Source organism: Trachinotus anak, unplaced genomic scaffold (genome assembly GCF_046630095.1).
Source record: "Trachinotus anak isolate AG129_WGS33_773 ecotype Australia unplaced genomic scaffold, CSIRO_AGI_Tana_v1 ptg000008l, whole genome shotgun sequence".
Classification (NCBI taxonomy): domain Eukaryota; kingdom Metazoa; phylum Chordata; class Actinopteri; order Carangiformes; family Carangidae; genus Trachinotus; species Trachinotus anak.
This window is the reverse complement of record NW_027273859.1, coordinates 4,654,161-4,676,500: the sequence shown is the minus strand read 5'-3', so window position 1 is coordinate 4,676,500 and position 22,340 is coordinate 4,654,161. Positions and strand designations below refer to the sequence as shown.

At 39.7% G+C, this 22,340-nt stretch overlaps 1 protein-coding gene across 1 annotated transcript; it reads right to left on the bottom strand.

The window, feature by feature from the left end:
- Window positions 1–328: 328 nt before the first annotated feature.
- ncaph (non-SMC condensin I complex, subunit H) lies at window positions 329–19,025 on the bottom strand. Its single transcript, XM_071481967.1, has 18 exons — window positions 18,894–19,025; window positions 17,668–17,890; window positions 17,375–17,465; window positions 17,031–17,123; window positions 16,392–16,509; window positions 16,057–16,211; window positions 12,761–12,950; window positions 12,519–12,601; window positions 11,907–12,100; window positions 11,270–11,415; window positions 10,396–10,502; window positions 8,319–8,438; window positions 8,003–8,110; window positions 6,321–6,464; window positions 5,872–5,982; window positions 5,624–5,700; window positions 4,983–5,058; window positions 329–716 (listed from the first exon to the last, which is right to left on the bottom strand). Exons 2-18 carry the CDS (start codon window positions 17,883–17,885, stop codon window positions 657–659), a joined length of 2,091 nt encoding a protein of 696 aa, XP_071338068.1. The 5' UTR covers window positions 17,886–17,890; window positions 18,894–19,025; the 3' UTR covers window positions 329–656.
- Between the last annotated feature and the right edge of the window lie 3,315 nt (window positions 19,026–22,340).

The window sequence follows — 22,340 nt, the reverse complement described above, 5'->3', positions numbered from 1 at the left end:
GTGACTCCTCCCTGTCCCACAGCTCCTTGACGTAATGATGTTACACTGAGTCCCACCCAACCAGCAGCACCAGCCCTGACCAACCGGTTCCACCTCTACCTTGAGAGGCGGTGGAAAGGCTTAAATACTGATTACCTGCTGTTGTGTCAGACAACTGCTGCAGGCTGCTCTGAATCACAAGCAGCTAAAAATAATGGAGGCCATTATGTCCATTTGGTAAAAAACAATTTGCCTGTCAGGCATTAACAAGTGTGCTAAAAATACATAAAATAAAATGTGAATTGTAGGAAAAAAGGCCTCATGTTTTGGAATAAACTTCTACAGTGGGTTTTTAGAAATTGGCTTTTATTTCTTTTAATATACATTTTTTGTGCAGTGGCGGAGCAGTTAAATTATCTACACAAATGAGAAGCATCAATAGTACAGAATAAAAGGAAACACAAATATTGAAACCACTATTCAAGGAATGAGCAGATTCAATGTCTCAACAGTTCCTTATACGTTTGCTAGAAAATTGATAAAAAACATAATATCTAAACAGGAGAGTCACAGAGAAACATTAGATATGACACAAAGTGAAAATAGATGAATAAGTAGAGAACAGCACAAAAGAATAGCAGTGATTCTCCATACAACATCCCATCATTCATTTCTCCTCAGTGGCCCTGTTTGATGATGATATCTGACATATCATCAACCTTCACCAACTCCAAATTCTGTGAAGAAAAGAGAAAGCCAACATATATTATATAAGTTTTTAGTGTTTTATGTGATGTCTTCAAGTAAAAATTGCTAAACTGAAGCTAAACTTAACTATACCCTGTAGAAGACATTACAGTGATTAAATTATCATGTACGGTATTTTAAATAAAACACATTTGAGTGTACAATCAAACTTGAGCATGATCAAAAGGAATAAGGAAGGCCATTTTCAAATTATTTGTACCTTTATGCTGTGCAGACATGACTTGTGGATAACTGCCAGCCAATCTAACTATCAAATAGGGCTTATAACCAATACATTATATGACCCGGGCTTCATATTTCATATCAAGTTTGATATTAAACATAAAGGAATGATAAGATAAAAAACAAAGTGATAATTTGTCATTTTGGGAAATATGCTTTTTTACTTTGTAGTGGAGATTCAGATGAGAAGATCAATACCACTCGTGTGGGTACGTAAACATAAAGCTGTGGCCAGCAGCCATTTACAGTTGTGTGAAAAAGTGTTTGCCCCCTTCCTGATTCCTTTTTTTTTTTTTGCATGTTTGTCACACTTAAATGTTTCAGATCATCAAACAAATTTAAATATTAGACAAAGATAACACATGTAAACACAAAAATGCTGTTTTTAAATGAAGGTTTTTATTATTAAGGGGAAAAAAATCCAAACCTACATGGCCCTGTGTGAAAAAGTGATTGCCCCCCCCTGTTAAAATATAAATTAACTGTGGTTTATCACATCCTTGGAAAGCTGAGTTCTGAGTTACTGCCACACCTGTTCTCAATCAAGAAATCACTTAAATAGGACCTGCCTGACAAAGTGAAGTAGCTTTAGGACTCCAGTGAACCACAGTGAGAGCCATTATCCACAAAACATGGAACAGTGGTGAACCTTCCCAGGAGTGGGCGGCCGGCCGACCAAAATTACCCCAAGAGCGCAGCGACGACTCATCCAAGAGGTCACAAAAGACCCCAGAACAACATCCAAAGAACTGCAGGCCTCACTTGCCTCAATTAAGGTCAGTGTTCATGACTCCACCATAAGAAAGAGACTGGGCAAAAATGGCCTGCATGGCAGAGTACCAAGACGAAAACCACTGCTGAGCAAAAAGAACATAAAGGCTCGTCTCAGTTTTGCCAGAAAACATCTTGATGATCCCCCAAGACTTTTGGGAAAATACTCTGTGGGCTGACGAGACAAAAGTTGAACATTTTGGAAGGTGTATGTCCCATTACATCTGGCGTAAAAGGAACATCATACCAACAGTAAAATATAGTGGTGGTAGTGTGATGGTCTGGGGCTGTTTTGCTGCTTCAGGACCTGGAAGACTTGCTGTGGTAAATGGAACCATGAATTCTGCTGTCTACCAATAAATCCTGAAGGAGAATGTCCGGCCATCTGTTCGTGACCTCAAGCTGAAGCGCACTTGGGTTCTGCAGCAGGACAATGATCCAAAACACACCAGCAAGTCCACCTCTGAATAGCTTAAGAAAAACAAAATGAAGACTTTGGAGTGGCCTAGTCAAAGTCCCGACCTGAATCCGATTGAGATGCTGTGGCATGACCTTAAAGGCGGTTCATGCTCGAAAACCCTCCAATGTGGCTGAATTCTGCAAAGATGAGTGGGCCAAAATTCCTCCACAGCGCTGTGAAATACTCATTGCCAGTTATCGCAAACGCTTGATTGCAGTTGTTGCTGCTAAGGGTGGCCCAACCAGTTATTAGGTTTAGGGGGCAATCACTTTTTCACAGGACCATGTAGGTTTGGATTCTTTTTTCCCCCTTAATAATAAAAACTTCATTTTAAAAACTGCATTGTGTGTTTACTTGTGTTATCTTTGTCTAATTAAATTTGTTTGATCTGAAACATTTAAGTGTGACAAACATGCAAAAAAAAAAAAAGGAATCAGGAAGGGGGCAAACACTTTCAAACAACTGTAAATGGCTGCTGGCCACAGCTTTATGTTTACGTACCCACACGAGTGGTATTGATCTTCTCATCTGAATCTCCACTACAAAGTAAAAAAGCATATTTCCCAAAATGACAAATTATCACTTTGTTTTTGTTATCTTATCATTTCTTTGTTTAATATCAAAATTGATATAAAATATGAAGGAAAGAGGCAAACACTTTTTCACACAACTGTAGCTTAACTAGCACAAAGACTAGAACAGAAACAGCTAGCCTGGCTCTGTCCAAAGGTAATAAAATCCACCCACCAGCTTCTTCAGATCTCACTAATCAACGTTATATCTTGTCTACTTTGTGCTAAAACCGAATTGTAAAATTGATGATTCACAGGTTTAGGCCATTATGTTCAGTACTTTCTTGGCAAATTGGCAGATTGTATTACCTGTGGACAGATCCAGGCTAGCTGCCCCCTATACCTTCAGTCTTTAAGTTAAGCCAACAGGCTGCTGACTAGTGTTACAGTGGTTCTGGAAAGTATTCACCGCGCTTCACTTTTTCCACATTTTGTTATGTTACAGCCTTATTCCAAAATGGATTCAATTCATTTTTTACCTCAATTCTACACACGATATCCCAGAATGACAAAGTGAAAAAAGCTCTTAAATTTTTGAAAATATATTTATAAAAAAAACAATAACATGTACATAAGTATTCACAGCCTTTGCTCAATACTTTGTTGAAGCACCTTTGGCAGCAATTACAGCCTCAAGTCTTTGAGTATGATGCTACAAGCTTGGCACACCTGTTTTTGGGCAGTTTCTCCCATTCTTCTCTGCAGAACCTCTCAAGCACCATCAGGTTGGATGGGGAGCGTCGGTGCACAGCCATTTTCAGATCTCTCCAGAGATGTTCAGTCGGGTTCAAGTCTGGGCTCTGGCTGGGCCACTCCAGGACATTCACAGAGTTGTCCTGAAACCACTCCTTTGTTATCTTGGCTGTGTGCTTAAGGTCATTGGAAGATGAACCTTTGCCCCAGTCCGAGGTCCAGAGCGCTGTGGAGCAGGTTATCATCAAGGATGTCTCTGTACATTGCTACATTCATCTTTCCCTCGACCCTGACTAGTCTCCCAGTTCCTGCTGCTGAAAAACATCCTCACAGCACGATGCTGCCACCACCATGCTTCACTGTAGGGATGGTATTGGCCAGGTGATGAGCGGTGCCTGGTTTCCTCTAGACATGATGCTTGGCATTCAGGCCAAAGAATTCAATCTTTGTTTCATCAGACCAGAGAATTTTGCTTCTCATGGTCTGAGAGTCGTTCAGGTGCCTTTTGGCAAACTCCAGGCAGGCTGTCATGTGCCTTTTACTGAGGAGTGGCTTCCGTCTGGCCACTTTACCATACAGGCCTGATTGGTGGAGTGCTGCAGAAATGGTTGTCCTTCTGGAAGGTTCTCCTCTCTCCACAGAGCGATGCTGGAGCACTGTCAGAGTGACTATCGGGTTCTTGGTCACCTCACTGACTAAGGCCCTTCTGCCCCGATCGCTCAGATTGGCCGGGCAGCAGCTCTAGGAAGAGTCCTGGTGGTTCCAAACTTCTTCCATTTATGGATGATGGAGGCCACTGTGCTCATTGGGACCTTCAATGCGGCAGATTTTCTGTACCCTTCCCCAGATCTGTGCCTTGATACAATCCTGTCTCAGAGGTCTACAGACAATTCCTTGGACCTCATGGCTTGGTTAGTGCTCCGACATGCACTGTTAACTATGGGACCTTATATAGACAGGTGTGCGCCTTTCCAAATCATGTCCAATCAACTGAGTTTACCACAGGTGGACTCCAATCAAGTTGTAGAAACATCTGAAGGATGATCAGTGGAAACAGGATGCACCTGAGCTCAATTTTGAGTGTCATGGCAAAGGCTGTGAATACTTATGTCCATGTGATGTTTTTTGTTTTTTTTATTTTTAATATGTTTTCAAAATTTTTTAAGCACTTCACTTTGTCATTATGGGGTAGTGTGTAGAATTTTGAGGTAAAAATTAATTGAATCCATTTTGGAATAAGGCTGTAACATAACAAAAGGTGGAAAAAGTGAAGCGCTGTGAATACTTTCTGGATACACTGTATGTAATGAACAGTGGTATCAATCTTCTCTGCTGGCTCTCAGCATAAGTGAAAATATGTAGATCCCAAAATGTTCCCAAAACTATTATTTTAAAATTTTGCCACTTTTCCAGGACTTTGACCAACAGAACATCATTTCAGTTACCCAAATATAATGTACATAGGAAAAAGTATTTTCCTTTACGCTGAATAAACTGCCAAAATAAACAACTCTCACCTTTTCATTGGCAAGATGAAGCAGAGCAACGAATGCCAGAGGCACTGACAGGTTCTGCGCCATCGTGTTTGGCAATCTGGACCACCACAAAGAGAGAGAAAGAAAAGACATAATACATTTTTACATTGGCTTCATCATGCTGTTCAAACCTAGTGACTTTAAGGAAACTGTAGGTTTTAGTTGTGCTACCAGCTGGTTCACAACAGGGTTCAAATGATGCATATCTGCCATGCTAACAAACACAACACATTTCCACCCACACAAGTGTGTTGTTTCACAGGCCACAAACTGCAGGGTTCTTGTACAAGTTCACACTAACAAACATTTCCCCTTTCAAGCCTGTGGTTGAAGACTGAGGCCAGTGTAAAACATGAATGCTCAGAGTAGCTGCATGATATTCTTGTCTAATAAGCCAATGTAACTCTTTGGATGAAGATTACTTTCCACAAGAATGTAAATTTAGAGGAGACACTGTGTTTAAATCTATACTTCCATTCTTGACCTCAACAACAGTGAAAAAAGATAAAACATAGCATGGACACATACTTGCATGCAATGCTCTTTTAGCAAATGCTATTCAGTCATTATTACTGCTCATTAGCGCTGTGCGACAGCAGGCATGGTAGGGGGTCTGCTGGTACCTTTGAAGCAGAGTCTTTGTGGTTTGACTGAAGACTTTCTCCCCACACACCTCTGGTTGCTCCGCAGTTTCCACCACCTGCAGGGAATGTGAAGGCATAACTAATACAATGGATGCTTGCACACAGAATCAATAGAGAACAGAAGAAACACAGCACAACAGATTCAAGTCCTGAAACTGGTGAATTTACCATTTACATACCGGTAAACATAAAAGCTGCTACATGTCTACTCTGTCAGTGTAATTTACCTCTGTGGGTTTTTCTGGGCTTTCAGTGAGGAGAGTCCACATGCTGTTCTTGAGTCTCTTCATGTCCATTTTCTTTGCGGTCTTAGCATAGTTGATCTCAATCTTGTTGACCTACAGGAACAAGCAATAAGATAAGTACAAAACTACAAAGTAAACACCTAAATTATAGTCAGTCTGAGTCATGATCAGTAGAATCTGTTCTGTAAAATGTGCCTGTAGCCTTCAGGTTTCTTAGGTGTTACAGAGTTACTTCAGAGTAATGCAATTCCACTGGTAGAAAGAACTTCTGACTTCTTAGAGATCATAAAGCAGATTTAGTTCCAGCCACCAATGTTGTCTCAAGTGTCTTGGAAAGATTATTACAGAAGCTTTTGACCAGAGTGCTGCAACTTAGAAAAAGCCCAGACCCACATACAGTATAACCTGCACTGAAATCTTGGGTTACTCACCCTGTGTGGTTCAGGTACCAGATCCTCCTCCCCATAGGTGGAAATGCCCTCCAGATCTTGAGAGGGTGGAGGTATACTGTCACCTGATGGCTGTGTATCGTCTGAACCAGCAAACCCTTCAACATCATCATCGCTGTCGCCACCCTGAGGAGAAGGGAAGACAAAGAGATGCCACAAGGATTAAAACTTGAGATGTGGTCACTAAACAGTTTCTCCTTTGCTGTGACTGGGACTTGTCAGTGTTGTTGACAATTTTCCATCTCACATTCCCAAGGATATCAGCCCTATGCTCCTTCTTGGCCTTTGTGTTCCTCCAGGGAATGTAGTCTGCCATCCCTGCACACAAGGCAATCTCAGTCCAGACTGTTTCCATTTTGGGTCCCTAATGGTGGAACAAGCTACCAAGTTCAGAGCTGGGGCATCTCTCTCTATTTTCAAGAATCTCTTGAAAACTCATCTCTTCCGAGAGTACCTTCTTCTTTCCAAAAAACCTGAACATGTCTAACTAGCACTCTCTGCTGCACTTCCTTCCTCATACAAACTCCCAGCACTTATTAAATAGATGTGGTACCTAAAACTTACACGAAGGTTTCCCACTGCACTGTGGCTTTACTATTGTCCTTCACTTGTTAGTTGCTTTGGATAAAAGCGTTGGCCAAATGAGTAAATGTCAATGTAAATATTAAACATCCTCACATTTAGTGGATTCTACAGTACAGTATTTGGTTCAGAGATTCAGTGGAAGTGCAGGCAGGGGCTGAAAGAGCGTAGTTTTTATCATTGTAAACTGTCATATGCTCTAAATATCATCCCTGCTCACCCTCTCTCTTGTGGGGTGTGCCATATCATATTGTTTATTATAATATTGGTACAAACCTTATGTGAAAAACTTGGTTATCATCATATTTAAAATATTGTGGTTTGAGATATTCACATCATGACTGTACAGCAGCAACAAACATGGCTGAAGGTGCAAGTAATGATGCTTTAAGCTTGAGTGTACCAGTGGTTTATTTAAATTATGCTTTGTAGAAAAAGAATAGCTGTGTGACGACACTTAACAAACACATCATCTTATAACTGATGAAAGGATCTGATTAAGCTGAGATGGCAATGACTGATTGATCACTACATTGTTTGTGTTGCAGTAATTAATTAAAGAAGCATACTGCACTGCCAGGTAAAACATAAACCTCCTGAGTTTATCCATAAGAAAAGTAAAGATACAAGGCACAATTCATTATATTTGGAAGTTGATGTGTTAGAAAAAAACCACCCCCAAGCAGAGGAGCACGAGTGAGCAGTTAGATAATCACCATCCAGACACATGGGCATAAAATTCAAGTTAGTTTTACGTTGATATGTATCAGCTGACGAACATCAGAACAATAGACCCATCTACATCACTGACTGGGTTATTTTCAAGAAGAGACAGAGCCTCAGCTCTTCCTCTAAAAGATCCAATGAGTCTGAACATCAAATGAATGTATCACACACTCAGAATACAGAGTCATGCTGTATAAGTCTGACCACTTTAATGGAAATACCCTGTAATATCATGATATTAATTTAAGGCTGTATCGCCCACCCCTCCTCCTCAGACAGTCTGTTAAAATACAGGAAAGTCAAATGAACAAGAACCAATTAATTCCAAAGCCATATAAAAAAGGTGGGTTTCAGACCTCAAGACCTGGACAGAAGTTGGCTGTGTCATTGGCATTGTTGTAGTCATAGTCTCCAATGCCTTCTCCAAGCTCTCCAGACAGCCTCTTCTGGCCTTCTTGAGTCAGCTAGAGTAAACACAACCAAACATAAGATTCTTAATAGGACACAGATAATCTTTATCTAGTTATAGATAGTCAGGGTAGATTGTATCGTGATTTTAGAATATCGTATGGACTGAATTTTACTTCAGATAACATCTGACTCATGGAATATCAGAGCTTAAGAGGATCTCAGAAGAAGAATCTGCAAAAGGCAGGAGTAGTGAGGTCTCACCGAGCTGGAGGGTTTGAGACTGAGCTGGGACAGTGTCTCTGGGGGAAACTGGAAGTCTGCTGGGAGAGTTGTCCTCTTACTGCTGGTACTGAGGGCAGACTTGGTGTTAGTGGTGGCAGCCTGTGAAGGGAAAGCAGGCAATGTCAGATTCAGTTCAGATACACAAAAAACCTATTTTCAACTCAAACTCATGATTTTTGACTGATTTTAAAGATTTTGGTCAAATCCCTACAGACAGTGATGCCAATTTTCAGCTGAAGATTTTAATTGCAGCTTCTGTGTCATGTTTTGCTGAACTGAATTGCTAGAGCTAGTACTGTAATTGTAAATGTAACTGTAATTGCCAAGACAGCACCCAAAAACCTATACTCAGATCTGCATATGCGATGAAATAATATAAAAGCTGTTTGGTAGGAGGAAAAATATCAGGGTGTTTCAACTTCTGAAATGTTGTCAGTTCCAGACCTGGCAATAACATCTGTCTTGGGTGAACCAATCACTAATGGACAGCTCTAAGCACAGGTAAGAGACTAAAGATGGACGAAATAAGAGGTAAAAAAGATGGACGAAGCCTCTGTAACATCACCAGTAGGTTTCTGAAGAGCAGTTCTGAAGCTCAAAGTGGGCTGCTCTGCTGGCGCCAACTTGACAGTGCCGAACTCAGCAAAACTCCGAGCTAATCCAAAAATGGGCAGTGTGTATGCAAATGTGTCCTGGGCCATACTGAAGGACTGCCTCAGCCGACATCCTCTGCCAGATTCTAATTAGCCCCACCACATAGTCCAAACAACAATGCATATGTGTTTATATGTGTATAGAGCAGGGAAGTGAGATCTGATCACTGTGGTCACTCAAGACGCATGTGGAGATGTGTTTTAATGTGAGGCATGAACAGGGCCCAGTTCACTGCACAGTGACATGCTGGTTTATTAGCTGTAGATACCACACTGCCTCTGTTTTCATCTATCTGAACAAACTGTAACTTTAATGGTCAAACCATCAATTATTCAGACACATAACAAAACAGAGCAATTGTTGCTTTACCTTAGGTAATATTAATGATTACCAATTCAGCAAAACTTTAATAAGTATTCATGTTGGTCAACCAATAACTAACACCAGATTCCCTGGGCTAACAGATAAGAGACCCCCAGAGCTGATCACTGTGACACCAGCTATATCAAAAATAATTCCCAAAGTGCTGAATGCTCTGTTGCTATGGTTACTGCACCAAAAAGGGCCATGTTACAGCCTTAATGCCTTCACATTTCGATAGATAAAACATGTTGAGACAAACCACCTCTGACTCTGCTGATAGGTGTCAAGGCTCTGGACTGCAGCACCACAGAACATAAAGCCTGTCTATATAAATGATGCTGCAGTTTCCCTCCATAATCACACCATCATTCAGACAAGATGATGATGATGATGGTATGAAAAGTAACAATTCTGATGTGACTTTCTGATTAGATTACACAAATGTTGTCTTTTTAACTGCCGTCATCCTATCTTACATGCATACAAACAGGGTAAGTTATAGTTAGTTATAGTTTTGTTAGCATGACTACTACTGACAATGACATTTGCCTAACTTTGAATAATATTACTGGGCAGCCAATATTCGCAGCATCCTCTTCTGGAGGACTCTGTCAGACCAACAAAACACCACCTGGGTGGTGGGTGGAAGGTAGAGCCTCATTCTGAAATGCGCTCACATACCAGTGGAAGTCTGTGTACAGTTAAGACTTTTACCTATGTCCTTTTAGCACCAATAAGTCATTTTTCCTTCATCATTGCAGGACTCTGCTTTTAAAATTTGAAACACAAAATGTGTTAAATCTTTTGAAGATCCTCAATTTTGCATCAATTTTGCTTCTTTCTCCCAATTGAAATAGCAACATAATCTATAATCTAACCGGCTGCTCACTCTAGCAACAACAGTTACTATATTGACGTGACAGTGGTATCAATTTTCTCTCCACAAGACAATGAACAAGTGTATTTCCCTGCATACTGAGCAATTACAAAGCAATATTTACACTCTCCCACACTGAATATAATGCCTCTGGAATTTTACCCTTGTGGTGCGGAAGTAGGTGTCAAAGTTGACATCATCGTTGAAATCTATTTCAAAGGTCTTCTTGGGCTTCCTTTTACGTGTCTCCTTGTCGGGCAAATGGTCCACTACAGGAGATTAAGTAAATGAAAAGACAGACAGACAAATGAGCCAGATAATTGTTACTCTGCACATATTCAGCAGGGGAGGACAACCATTAGAAAATCTGGAATGGTCCTCTGTCCACCTACAGAGGACCATACAAATAAATGGTCCTCTGTAGGTGGACCATTTATTTGTATGGTCCACCTACAGAGACTTTCAACAGGTTATCAGTTGAGATTCAATGATTCAACGCTTGAACTAACCCTTACCTTTAAATGGTTTATTAATTGTTTGTTGAATGTTTGTATACATATTGTTGAACATTAGATTGTTCAAAGATAAGTGAAATGCTAAAAATACTCTAAACACTCTGTAGATGGCTTCCCCAAATAAAGTTACTGAAAATAATTTCCGCTGTTAGAGAAAATCATCCAAACCATCCTGCAAAACACAAAAATATGCCTAATGTGTATAGATAACGCTGTCAGAATAACACAGCACCCAAATGCATTCCTGCTATATTTATGGCATCACATCCAGAGAAATGGCTATTGACTGAACACATCATGATAAGCTCCCCAAAGAGAAAGTGGAACACAGAGGAAATGCAGTAGACTGAGGCTAAATAAACTTGGATTACGATAAAACAAAAAGGACAAAAATCTGTTTATTGTAAAAATATTATAGGACTAGTCTGCTTACATTTATCAAAATGGATAAATAATAAGTAACATATCTGTCTCTTACACCACTATTGTTAATTATGTGTTAAACCATGAATTTCACTCACACTTGTGCTTCGGCTTGAACTGCCAGTAGCCTGGTCCAGCCCATGTGGCCATGGTCCTGGGGCTGAAGTATGAATACTCCCTGGGCTGAGAGGACAGGTGCAGACACATAGTGGCGATGTCTCCCTCTCCGATGGGAATTACATCCCTGTGCCACCAGCAAAAGAAACAATTCAAACCAGCACACACACACACAGAGACCTTCAATTAATACAGGCTGACAATGTTGGATTTTGTCCCATTCATTGTCTTCTAATGAATTAAATGCCTACTCTTCTGGTGATAATGGGTCATGCAATTACTTTCCCGCCATGACTAAGTAATGCATTTTAAACTTGCAAGCTTAAATAGGCATCAAGGAGAAGAGGCTCTTTATCTGTGTAGAACTTAATGGAGGCCATTTGTTTATTCTGAAACAAGTTTCAAAGAGTACTTGGTGTGAAAAGAGAAACAGTGCAGGAAGGAACAAAGAAAAGAGAGCCATCACTAGAAACTTTTACCCATCTGCCCAGAGACTATATAAAAAAACAATAAAAAATCAATCCATGACAAGGTCTGTGGTAAAAGGGTGAGTTCTTCTATCTCTCAGGAGAAAAAAAACTCCATCACCATTCAATTCCCCTGCATCCACTATCTTACCTTCCTTTGCCGGAGCCAGAGGCCTCACAACCCTCTTTGTGCTCCTTGGATCCCTCCTCACAGTCGCCCAGTCCATCCTCATAGTCAGCATCAAAGTCAGGGCAGTCATCCTCTTCAGGTTCAGGCTCAGGCTCAGCATTCACGTCAAACACGTGTTCGCCCTGTTTCATCTTCTCCAGGAGCTGATTCATGGTCTGAAAGAAGAGGCAGGGTCAGGCAGATGACGTCACTGGGCTCTGACAGTCTCTGCAAACAAGACTTGCACAGCTGATGTAGGATCAGATGTGTATAAAGCAGTGGATTAAAACTGAGAAGACTCCTGGATGTGAAATTTGTTATCTTTGGATGGAGGCACCATCACCAAGTCAGAATGCATAAGTGAGATTTAACACTGACTGCTGATGATTGCCTTAGTGTTACATCTAAACATCAAAGAACAATAAACTGTTCCTGACACCGCGAAACAACACATGAAAAAGACTGCATGCGACAGATTGTCCTCCCTTGCTGTGCCACACAATATAACCTCATATCAACATGAACTCTTTAAGAGCCAGAGATGTGAAAAATAATGTATGATATTAGTTTTTATTGTTATATTGTTTCTCTGACCTGCTCCGGGTTCCAGCTAGTGAAGGAAAAGTCCTGCAGAGAGGGGCAGATGGAGCTTTTCTCCTGGGAACGCTGTAGTCCAGCTGTGCAGAAACACAGCACAGAAATATGGGGTTCAGTATTTCTACTGAGGTACAACTCAATAGATGAGACACAGTTAGTTGACACTAAGGTTCAGTCAAACATTTAATGGGACAGTGTTTAATGGTTAAAACACATTGGGTTTGGAAAATGATTTTTACCCAAGAACGGTGAAGCAGGGACTCCTTGTGGAGGTGGAGGAGAATAGGAAGGTCTAGACTGTAGGAGGGTCATATAGGACGGAAAGAGCAGCTCGCAGCGACTGTTCTCACTGAAGAGAACTGACAGGAAGACGCCAGCCGTGCTGCTCTCATCGAACGATGAGGCCATCCTCTGAAACATGGGGTCCACCTGGGCAAGAAGGGAAAAGAGGGACAGTTGATCATGTTCACAGCCGTATAATAACAGAACTGAGCTCAAATATAATTTGTACAGTGCAGTGAAACAGACTTCAGAGTAAAATCTCCTTCATTTATGTTATTGTCTTTTAATAATTTGAGCATGAAGATCAGTTTGGGTCTGGAAAGGTGATGCAGTCATGATGGAGACTAAAGATAAAAACATCTGCAGAAAGGGCGACATCTTAGTGACCCACATCTAATAATTTATCTTAATCCTCAAAGATTCATTTATCAGTCTTCAGTCAGACTCAGTGGGCATAAGCCGATTATGGAGTTTTAATCAATGACATCTGAAGAATTGTGAAGATAAGGCAAATAAGACTGATGATGGATTTTTTAAAAATTATGGTGACATTAGCAATGCAAATTTCTCAAAAGAGACAACAACACAACGTCATCCTGGTGATCATATTACACCCATTTTAACCTCCCTACGTGGTTCTTTTAGGATCGAATTTAAAATACTTTTAACTTAACTTTACTTTAAAGCTCTGTCTGGTTTGGCACTTTTTTTATATCTCAGAACTGTCCTCCCTTTACGACCAAACATGCTGCCTGAGATCTTTGGACAAAACTCTGTTATCTGTCCCAAAGGTGACAGTGTGTTTACTCTCAGAGCTTCCAGACTTTGGACTGGCCTGCCCAAGGAGATCAGGCTTACTGAATCACTGCTCCAGTTTAAAATCAACACTCAAAACAAACTTATAGAAAGTAGCCTTTAATTCTTGACTTCAAGGCTTTTATCTCTAGTTTTTACCTATGTTCTCTTGTATGCTTTATGGATTTCTATTTTTTTCCATATGTATTTGTGATTGTATACATGCCTCACTAATCGACTCCGTTTCTCCTTCTTGGTTTGTTCTTTTTTTTTTTTTAATGTATCTACGACACTTTGAAACTCTGTTTTAAAAAGTGCCATATAATGTTGTTGTTGCTGCTGCTGTTGTTAAATATAAACAGTGCTCTGATAACATATTATGTGGGCCTGCAACATTTTTGAGATTTAGAGGTGGGCCATGAGCGGGAAATGGTTGGGAACCACTGCTGTAGAGCACTATAGTCATTCCAGTAATAATGATCTGCTGGGTGTTTGAGGGTTATTCATTTCTGCTTTAAAACACAACCACTATGACACTATCAAAGTTTTATTTGCCTCATCAATTCACAGTGATCTCTCATTGGGTGCTTTCTCTCTCTCTCTCTCTCTCTCTCTCTCGCTCATTAGCTCTCCCTCTCTCTTGTTCCTGCAGATGAAACCCAGGTTTACTTTCTGAGTTCCTTAGTAGGTTCTTGGTCTCCTGGAAACTTCCTTCAGGTGAAACGCCCTGATAATTTTAATGTATTATTTCAATGTATTATACGAACACACTCTAAGAAATATTTGGATGGAGCAGCCCTCAAGCACAGCAATCAGTGAAACTTAAAGTGATAGTTTGGGTTATTTGACGTGGGTTATGTGAGGTACTTCACTTCACTTTGTACTTCAGGTACGTAGGTGTACTACCTACAGTAGATTCAGATCAGCGAAAAACAACGGGAGCACCGGCACAGGAGCTGAGTGATGTACAGCTGCTGTGGACAGGGCCGTCAGCAAAAACAATATTTGCAACTTCAAAAAATATTTATTTTGAATATTTTCACCTCTTTAACTTGGCACCAAACAGCCCTTTACTATGAAACTACCATACATTTTCAACCGTTTAGCTACCATATCCCTATGCTACAATTAATAAACTGTAGTTCAAAAGGATAGGGCTGTTTGACGGCAAGTTAAAGCTGTAAAACTATTCAAAATTAAACTGAGATTGGTTTTTTTCTATGGGCATTTTTTAAAGTGGCTGTGGATGGCCCAAGCCACAGCAACACATCACTCAGCTTCTGTGCCGGTGCTGCCAGCTGCTTCTCTAAACTGAGAGCTGATCTGGATCTACTGGAGGTAACACACTGACTATAGATAAGTACCTCACACAACACCACGTCAAATAACCCAAACTATCACTTTCATGACATCAGAGTTGGTAAATGGTAACATTATGTAAATAACTCCTATTTTTCCAGAGCCATGTTAACAGCATAGTCAAAACTGTTTTTTTTATCAATTAAGAAATAATGCAAAAGTCAGGAGCTTTTTATCCCAGGTGGATGGTGAAAAACTTGTACATGCTTGTATTTCCAGTCGGCTGGTCTACTGTAACACGCTGCTCACAGGAACATCCTAAAAACATTTGGGTCATCTGCAGTTCCTCCAGAATACAGCTGCCAGAGTTTTAAGAGAAAAATGAAAAACAACCATATAACACCTGTGGCGAGGTCTGTATATTGCCCTCTCGTAAATTTTAGAATCGATTTTAAAATTTTAATGCTTGTTTTTAAGGCCATACATGGTTTAGCACCTCAGTATCTCTCTGGCTTGCTTGTGAGCTATGAACCAGCTAGACCCCTCGGCTCAGCTGGAACAGGCCGTCTGCTTACTCCCTGGGTCTCCACAAAAACTGGTGAAACTGCCTTCAGCTTTTATGCTCCAAGCCATGCATTGTGCTACCTAATCATATTAGAGGTGCTCCTACACTATCATCTTTTGAATATAAACCAAAAATATTTCTTTCTAGCTGCGCTTTCCAGTAGTCTGGTTTGCTGGTCTTAATTTACCATTTTATTTTATTTCTATTCCTTTAATTGGCTTTATATGTCTTATTTTATTGGTTTAATGAATATTTTATTCAATTACATTTATTCCTCCTTTTTATTAGTTTTACATATCTTTACTGATCTGTTGTTAATTTTACTTTATTTTTAATGATTTTTAATTCATGCATCAGTAATGGCTTGGTTTAATTTATGTCTAATGTTTTAATCTTTACACTACCCACATAGTTTTTGTGGTTCCAACTAAACTCCCGCTTTGTGCAGCACATTGTGCTTCCACCTTGAATTAAATGTGCTATATAAATAAAGCTTTGCTTGCTTCATTCTGTTCAACAGGTCAACTGGCATCCTTTTGCAATTGGGGTATGTTTCACTTGAATATTTATTGCTCTGTAAAAATGACACCTTACCTCACACTTCCTCTCAGAATCAGCACTATTGATGTTGCTCAGGTTCTGCTCCACCGTCCTCTTAGGGGGCCTCTTTTTCTTTGGCTGCTTCGCAGTCACTTCACCTCCTGCAACTCCTTCATCATCTCTGCCCTCCCCCTCCTTGTGACCATGGTCTGTTTATATACCAAAATAAAGGATCATAAGGCAGAAATGCTAATAATGTAAATTATGTAAATTATGTAAATAATGTTTTACATTATGTAGGACAAAGCCTGAAAACTTAGTGTCTAGCTCATGTCTAATACATTGTATGGAAATAAAAATCCAACAACACACGGTCCTCAGGCTCTCACCCTCTCCAGGTTTGGTCTCGGCCCCCAGGCCACCCAGCACCCGGTAGGCATCAGCATGAACAGCGTCCACCCTCACAGCATAGATTTTTGTACTGGCGTCCAAAGTGCCAGCTGCAACCTTTATTAAGGACACACCCACACATATAGTTAAATAATTACAACAATCCCTTCAAACTTGTGCATCTGCAACTGTCATTAATTTAACTGAGGATAATTCTGTCTTTATCAGAGTACGTGGATCAATTTTTTAATCAGATACAACACCATGCCAGACAGCAAACCTTATGAAGACCTTTAAACTGAGTTTAAGACTGCTCTAATTCATTGGATTCGAGAGTTTTAAAAAGGATATTATAAATCTTTTTCAGGACCTACAGGCACTCTACACAACCAGGCCATTTATTTCGATCACTGCACCTTCAGAGTAAATAATTTTGATGGTTATTACCTCTCTGATTTGAAGAAAAAAAAAAAAATTCAAAATACACCTTTAACATTTTTTTGCCAAATTACTACCAGGAAATAGTTAACAACAGATTAATGATGATAAATAACATTACAATGAATCAAAAGTTCAAAGAGTTTTGGTGCAATGAAGGGAGTTATTAAAGGCTCATGAAGTGGATAAAAAACTCATACCTTGAAGTTTGTGAGCTCAGAATCCTTTTGTTTGAGTATATCAGCCATGTAATCAATCAGATGCAGACCGAAGGCATTTTTGGTGGTGATTTTCTGCCAAAAAGAAAAAAAAACTGTGATAGTCTTTGATTTTTCCTTGCAGCTCTTAACACTTTATATCTCAAAAGTCATAAATATACATCGTAAACTCACTGAAAATGTAAAAGATAGAGAGGAAAAAACGTGAGATTTTCAGAGTTATTATTATTATTATTATAACACTTAAAAATGCACACTGTGTCAAACACAGAATCAGTTGTGGTCAAGACGCTATATCTGCATGCACACACTACATGTATACTTACATTCTCAGTGGAGAGTTTTATGCAGGTGGAGTAATGCTCTGAGATCTGTGCATTTGACAACTTGGGCACAGCAGCAGGAGTACCTGTGGCACTGCATACAAACATGAGATTATCTTCAATCGCTCAAGATACAAATTAGCAGGGCAGACAGAAATTGGCTGTTTAAACTGTTTTTAGAAATCAAAGCCAGCTCAGATTTTCACTTCAAACATTACATGACAGACTATCACTAAAGTCGTACTGAAAACACTGTCTGCAGCATGACTTGCTAAACCTTTATCTCTACAGCTTACCTATGAGATGCAGAGTCATTGAAGGAGGAGTCAGTTGCAGTTTGAAGGTCAATGACTCTTGACCTTCGGCGTTGACGACGTTCCTGCTCATCATCGTTGCCTGGGAAAGCTGCCAGCAGCGGGGTGCTGCAGGCTGCGGGGGACAGACCCTTGTTCTTCATGGAGGATGACGTCCATCCTTGACGTACCCGGGAGATGGGTGTGGAGGCTGCACTCATCTTAGCTAGACACAGAGAAACAAGTTGCAGAGAAACAATAGCATATTTCAATGTTTAGAATACAAAAAACATAAAATAGGTAGCAGAGGGTTACTTAAGATACTTCAAAGAATTTGTATTTCAATTATGTTGTATGACACTTCAAAGTTACACACCACATGCAGCTGACACTTATTTTAATATACTCAGTTAGCCTTGATTTCTGAATTTATAGTTTAAGTTGTGAAGCTGGTCTATGAAAGATTTAACAGTCTTCACTGTAGGTAAAAAAAACAATAACAACGTCGTTTTACAGCATTTGGTCACATGTAAACAAAATGATTTAGGTGGAAATCTCGCAAAAATATGGGAAAAATCATAGCTGCGTGATGTAAACTAATGAATAAGTGTTTATACCACCACGTTCCGTTAAAAATGTCTTCCTGTAGGTGTAATTTCATTTCTACAGCCACCTTGTGTAGGTGTGTACACTTTACTAACCTTCAATTACACTGATTGTTTAATTCTTCTCTAGCTATCTTTGAAGAGACCACAACTTTCCTTACAAAGTTTTAGCGATGTCCATCTACCCACCTAAACAAATTTTAAGAAAGTTGTAGGCCTAGTTTGTGAGTTTTTGACTGTGAGACGCATTTTCGTTTCAGGTTGGCTGAACATGACATATAAACATGAGGACTCCAGCTGTAAAAAGTTTGAAGCTGGCTAAAAAGTGATACAAATTAACGCTACTGGACATCTTGAGAAAGCAAAGGTTACCTTAGCACACTGTATTTAGCAAGTTAAGTTAATTAGTTGATTAGATGAACTTGAACGAAACAATCACAAAAATGTTGCACCAACACAATAAGCTACTAACGTTACCAACGCTACCTTCACAGCTAAGCATAATAACGCTAGCTTAGGTTAGCATTAGCGATTATGAACGCATTCTCATTCTCATTCTCGGCTAACTGGCTTACCCACATACAAGCGCATTACCACAACATTTGTTTCGTTCACTCAACATACCTCCAAATGTTTACTATCCGATGTGGCTTTATTGTAACGCCTTATATTTTGTAAGACAGCATGGGCGATCGGAACAAGCTGTAGTTTATGTTCCTGTTCAGTGTTTGAATTTTTGCGCCGAACGGTTTACGTAACGGGACTAAACGTCATGACGTTAAACCACGCCCACTAGCAGAGCTGCAAAAAAGAAATGAAGAATGAAACATTCACTCAAAGCTATTGATTTTCATCTGTTAATTTGTGTATTATGATGATGATGACAATGATAATGATGATTATTGTCATTATTGTTATTATTAGTATTAGTAGTAGTGTATGATACTGTGATTTATTCATTTTATGTTTATGATTACTGGCAATAGATGATTGTCTAATTGTCTGAGTGGTCAGTTCTTCCACCAGAACAATTACTGGGACAATAACCAGAGGCAATGGGGCTTTTTCTTGTGTGCAGATGTATAGCCTACTGAAACAGTATTTGTTGCAATCGTGCCAGATCAGGCACATCAGGACGGGCTATGGGTTAGAGGGCACTCAGCTGTGACTCAGTAAAACAAAACAAATATTGTAATTCATATCATTCAGAAGAACAGAACACACATCATAACTACCTTCTCCCTTATTTCATCAAAATTGCCTCTAACAGGTCAGCGCAGACAAATGGGCCATCAGTGCAATTTTGAATATGTCAGAATTGAGCAACAATGACATGTTGCCACTGCAGTGCCCCTTTACATTTACCTTTACCAGCATTCAACAGGTTCTTTTTTATTTATTTATTCACCTCTGTCACAATAAGTAGCCCAGCCTATATGCCCTTTAGATCTTCCTTGCATCTCTAACAAGATAAATTCACATATCATGACTTTAAGTGGGGAGTGGAAATCTGCAGATCTGATGTTCATAATTGAGCTTATAATGATGTCTCTTTTAGGCCTATTAAAGCACATTTATGAATATTATGCAAAGTGGAAAATATAAGTGAATTTCTTAACAATGCTGTAATAATTACAGATTGAAATGACAGTAATGGCCTAATTTGTCCTGCTTATAAAATCTGGGGGCTGTGGCTGAATGTGGATCTATTTGCTCCTATTTGTTCTTTTTTTAGAGAGGGGGCTTGAATATGTGTGGAAAATAGAACACAGAGACGACAACACTGAAAAAAACAATAGTTGCTCACCAGATGGCAGTAAAAAATAAGGCTCCATTACTGACCAATTGTAGTAGATATGCTACAGCAGTGGTTTGGCATTTGTCTGTCTTTTTTGATATTGCCTCTGCTCAGATTTTGCATCCTACAGTTGATTATGCCTACTGGCTGTCTGGATTATTAATGTCTCTCAGTTGTGATCATGCCAGCTTTGTTTCAGACAAAACAGAGCAGAGACCAGTAGGAATCAGCCAGTAAACCCTGATGGCTCCTGCAAAACTTTTAATTACTATTTTTTACAATGTGTTTTCAAAAATAACAATAAACTTTTCTAAGGCGATGCCTAGGCTCTTTTTGGCTCGACGGTGCTGCCCTGCTCCTTTCAGATGACTGGGCGTCTCACTCAATGATCCTCCTTGAATTACAAGTTTTCAGAACTCATAGAAATATTCTACATTTGCATAAAGTCATTTGTTCAAGTTTCAAGTCACTCAAAATTTTAATTTCAGTCCAAGCGAAAAAACGTAATTCTATTTCCAGCTATTTTCATATCATTTTACTATATACCAGTCTAGAAATTACTTTCATATCATGCTCTCCAAATTTTTTTTTTTAACCCAAACAATATCTGAGAGGTGTCCTTTTTCAGGCCGGTGTACAACTTCCGCCTATCAGAAGATCAGGCCTGTACATAGCCTGGACAGGTGAAAGATAATGCTAACAGAGATTTAAGTGAGTGACTAACTAAACCTGTGAAAGTGACAGGGACAAAAATGTAAGTGTGAAAAGTAAGGGAGGTGCCCTTGCTTTTCAAATACAAACCGAAGGTTAGTTGTCATATTTAATTTAGCTCTAACTTTCCAAGAACTCAGTATGACACCACAGAATAAGAGATTCATGTGATTCATGTGAAGCTGCACTCTAGTGCTGAATCTCTTGGGACTTATGTATGTGTATGATAAAAAAACCCAAACATTATCTGTCCTCTGACACTTCTGTAAACTATTCCCTGTATATACGCTGGCAGGCATGAGCAGAAACAAATGCCTCTCTTGTATGTTGTTAACATAGGGATTTCTAAAAAAAATCACACTCTATTAATCTTTTGGTGGAAAACTGTCGTAGCCTTTGGCTCAACTATAACACAGATAAACCCCAGAGTAGGCTACGTGTGTGTGTGTGTGTGTGTGTGTGTGTGTGTGTGTGTGTGTGTGTGTGTGTGTGTGCTGTGAAATCTGCACTGCCTCCAAAGCACTTCTGTGTGATATATGGTTATGGCATTAAAACTGAAATGACAGTGTGTGTGTATTATGTGTATGAGCTATATTTATACCACATATACATATACATAACACACACACACACACACACACACACCCGTGTAAACATGCAGCAGTGCCTAACAAATGAAAAGCATTTATATCTCCAGATAAAGCCTCAGCTTGTTTTAAAAAGCCAAGGCCATTTGATTGATTTTTCCTGTCTGGTCATTGATGGGAGATGATGAGGATTATTAAATGACTCAATTTTTCTTTGCCGTCTCTGCCTCACAGTGATCCTAATTCTTTTTAATGAATAGTTTTCAACAGCAAACATTTCTTGCTGAGGTTATTTTTAAATATACACCTTGGTCAGGTCTCATACACCTATTTTACACACATGCACACTTGCTCGGTCACTGACTCTATGCTCTGGTTAACTCAGGGTTAATAGGGCTCTTAACTTTCAGCACTCTGCGGTGCAAGGCCAGGCCTATACTAGATTGTTTTGTTAACTTAAGTGTGCCTGGCAGGAGAAGGTAAGACAAGTCAATGAGAGAAATATACTGTAGGCTATATACTGTACTGGTCCAATGCTTTTAATGAAATTACAAAGCAGAGGAGTGCTATGAATGGGCAGACAGGGTTGTTAAAACAAGACCAGACTGAAACAGTAGACAAATAGAACGGAGTGTTGGCCATTTGTTTTGACATGCTGGGAACATCAGATAAGCCAGAGGCAGGAAGGAGGTGTGTCATAGTAAATAAGATAATAAAAGTCAAATGGAAATTCAGAATATGTTGTCATTTTACTACTGAAACAACCCCCCAGGGAGCTGTATTGAATGTCCTTGGCTTTGTTGTAGTACCAGCATGAAGCACTTCTGAAAGTGCACCTTGAGAACTGAACAAAAACAATGTAAAATGTAATCAGTATGCTGGTCCCTGACCAGGAAATGGCCTTAGTTGCCCTGGTACATTGGACTGAGTTTCAGTGATGCTGTCCACCTCTTCCTGTGCTGTGTTATCTTTCCT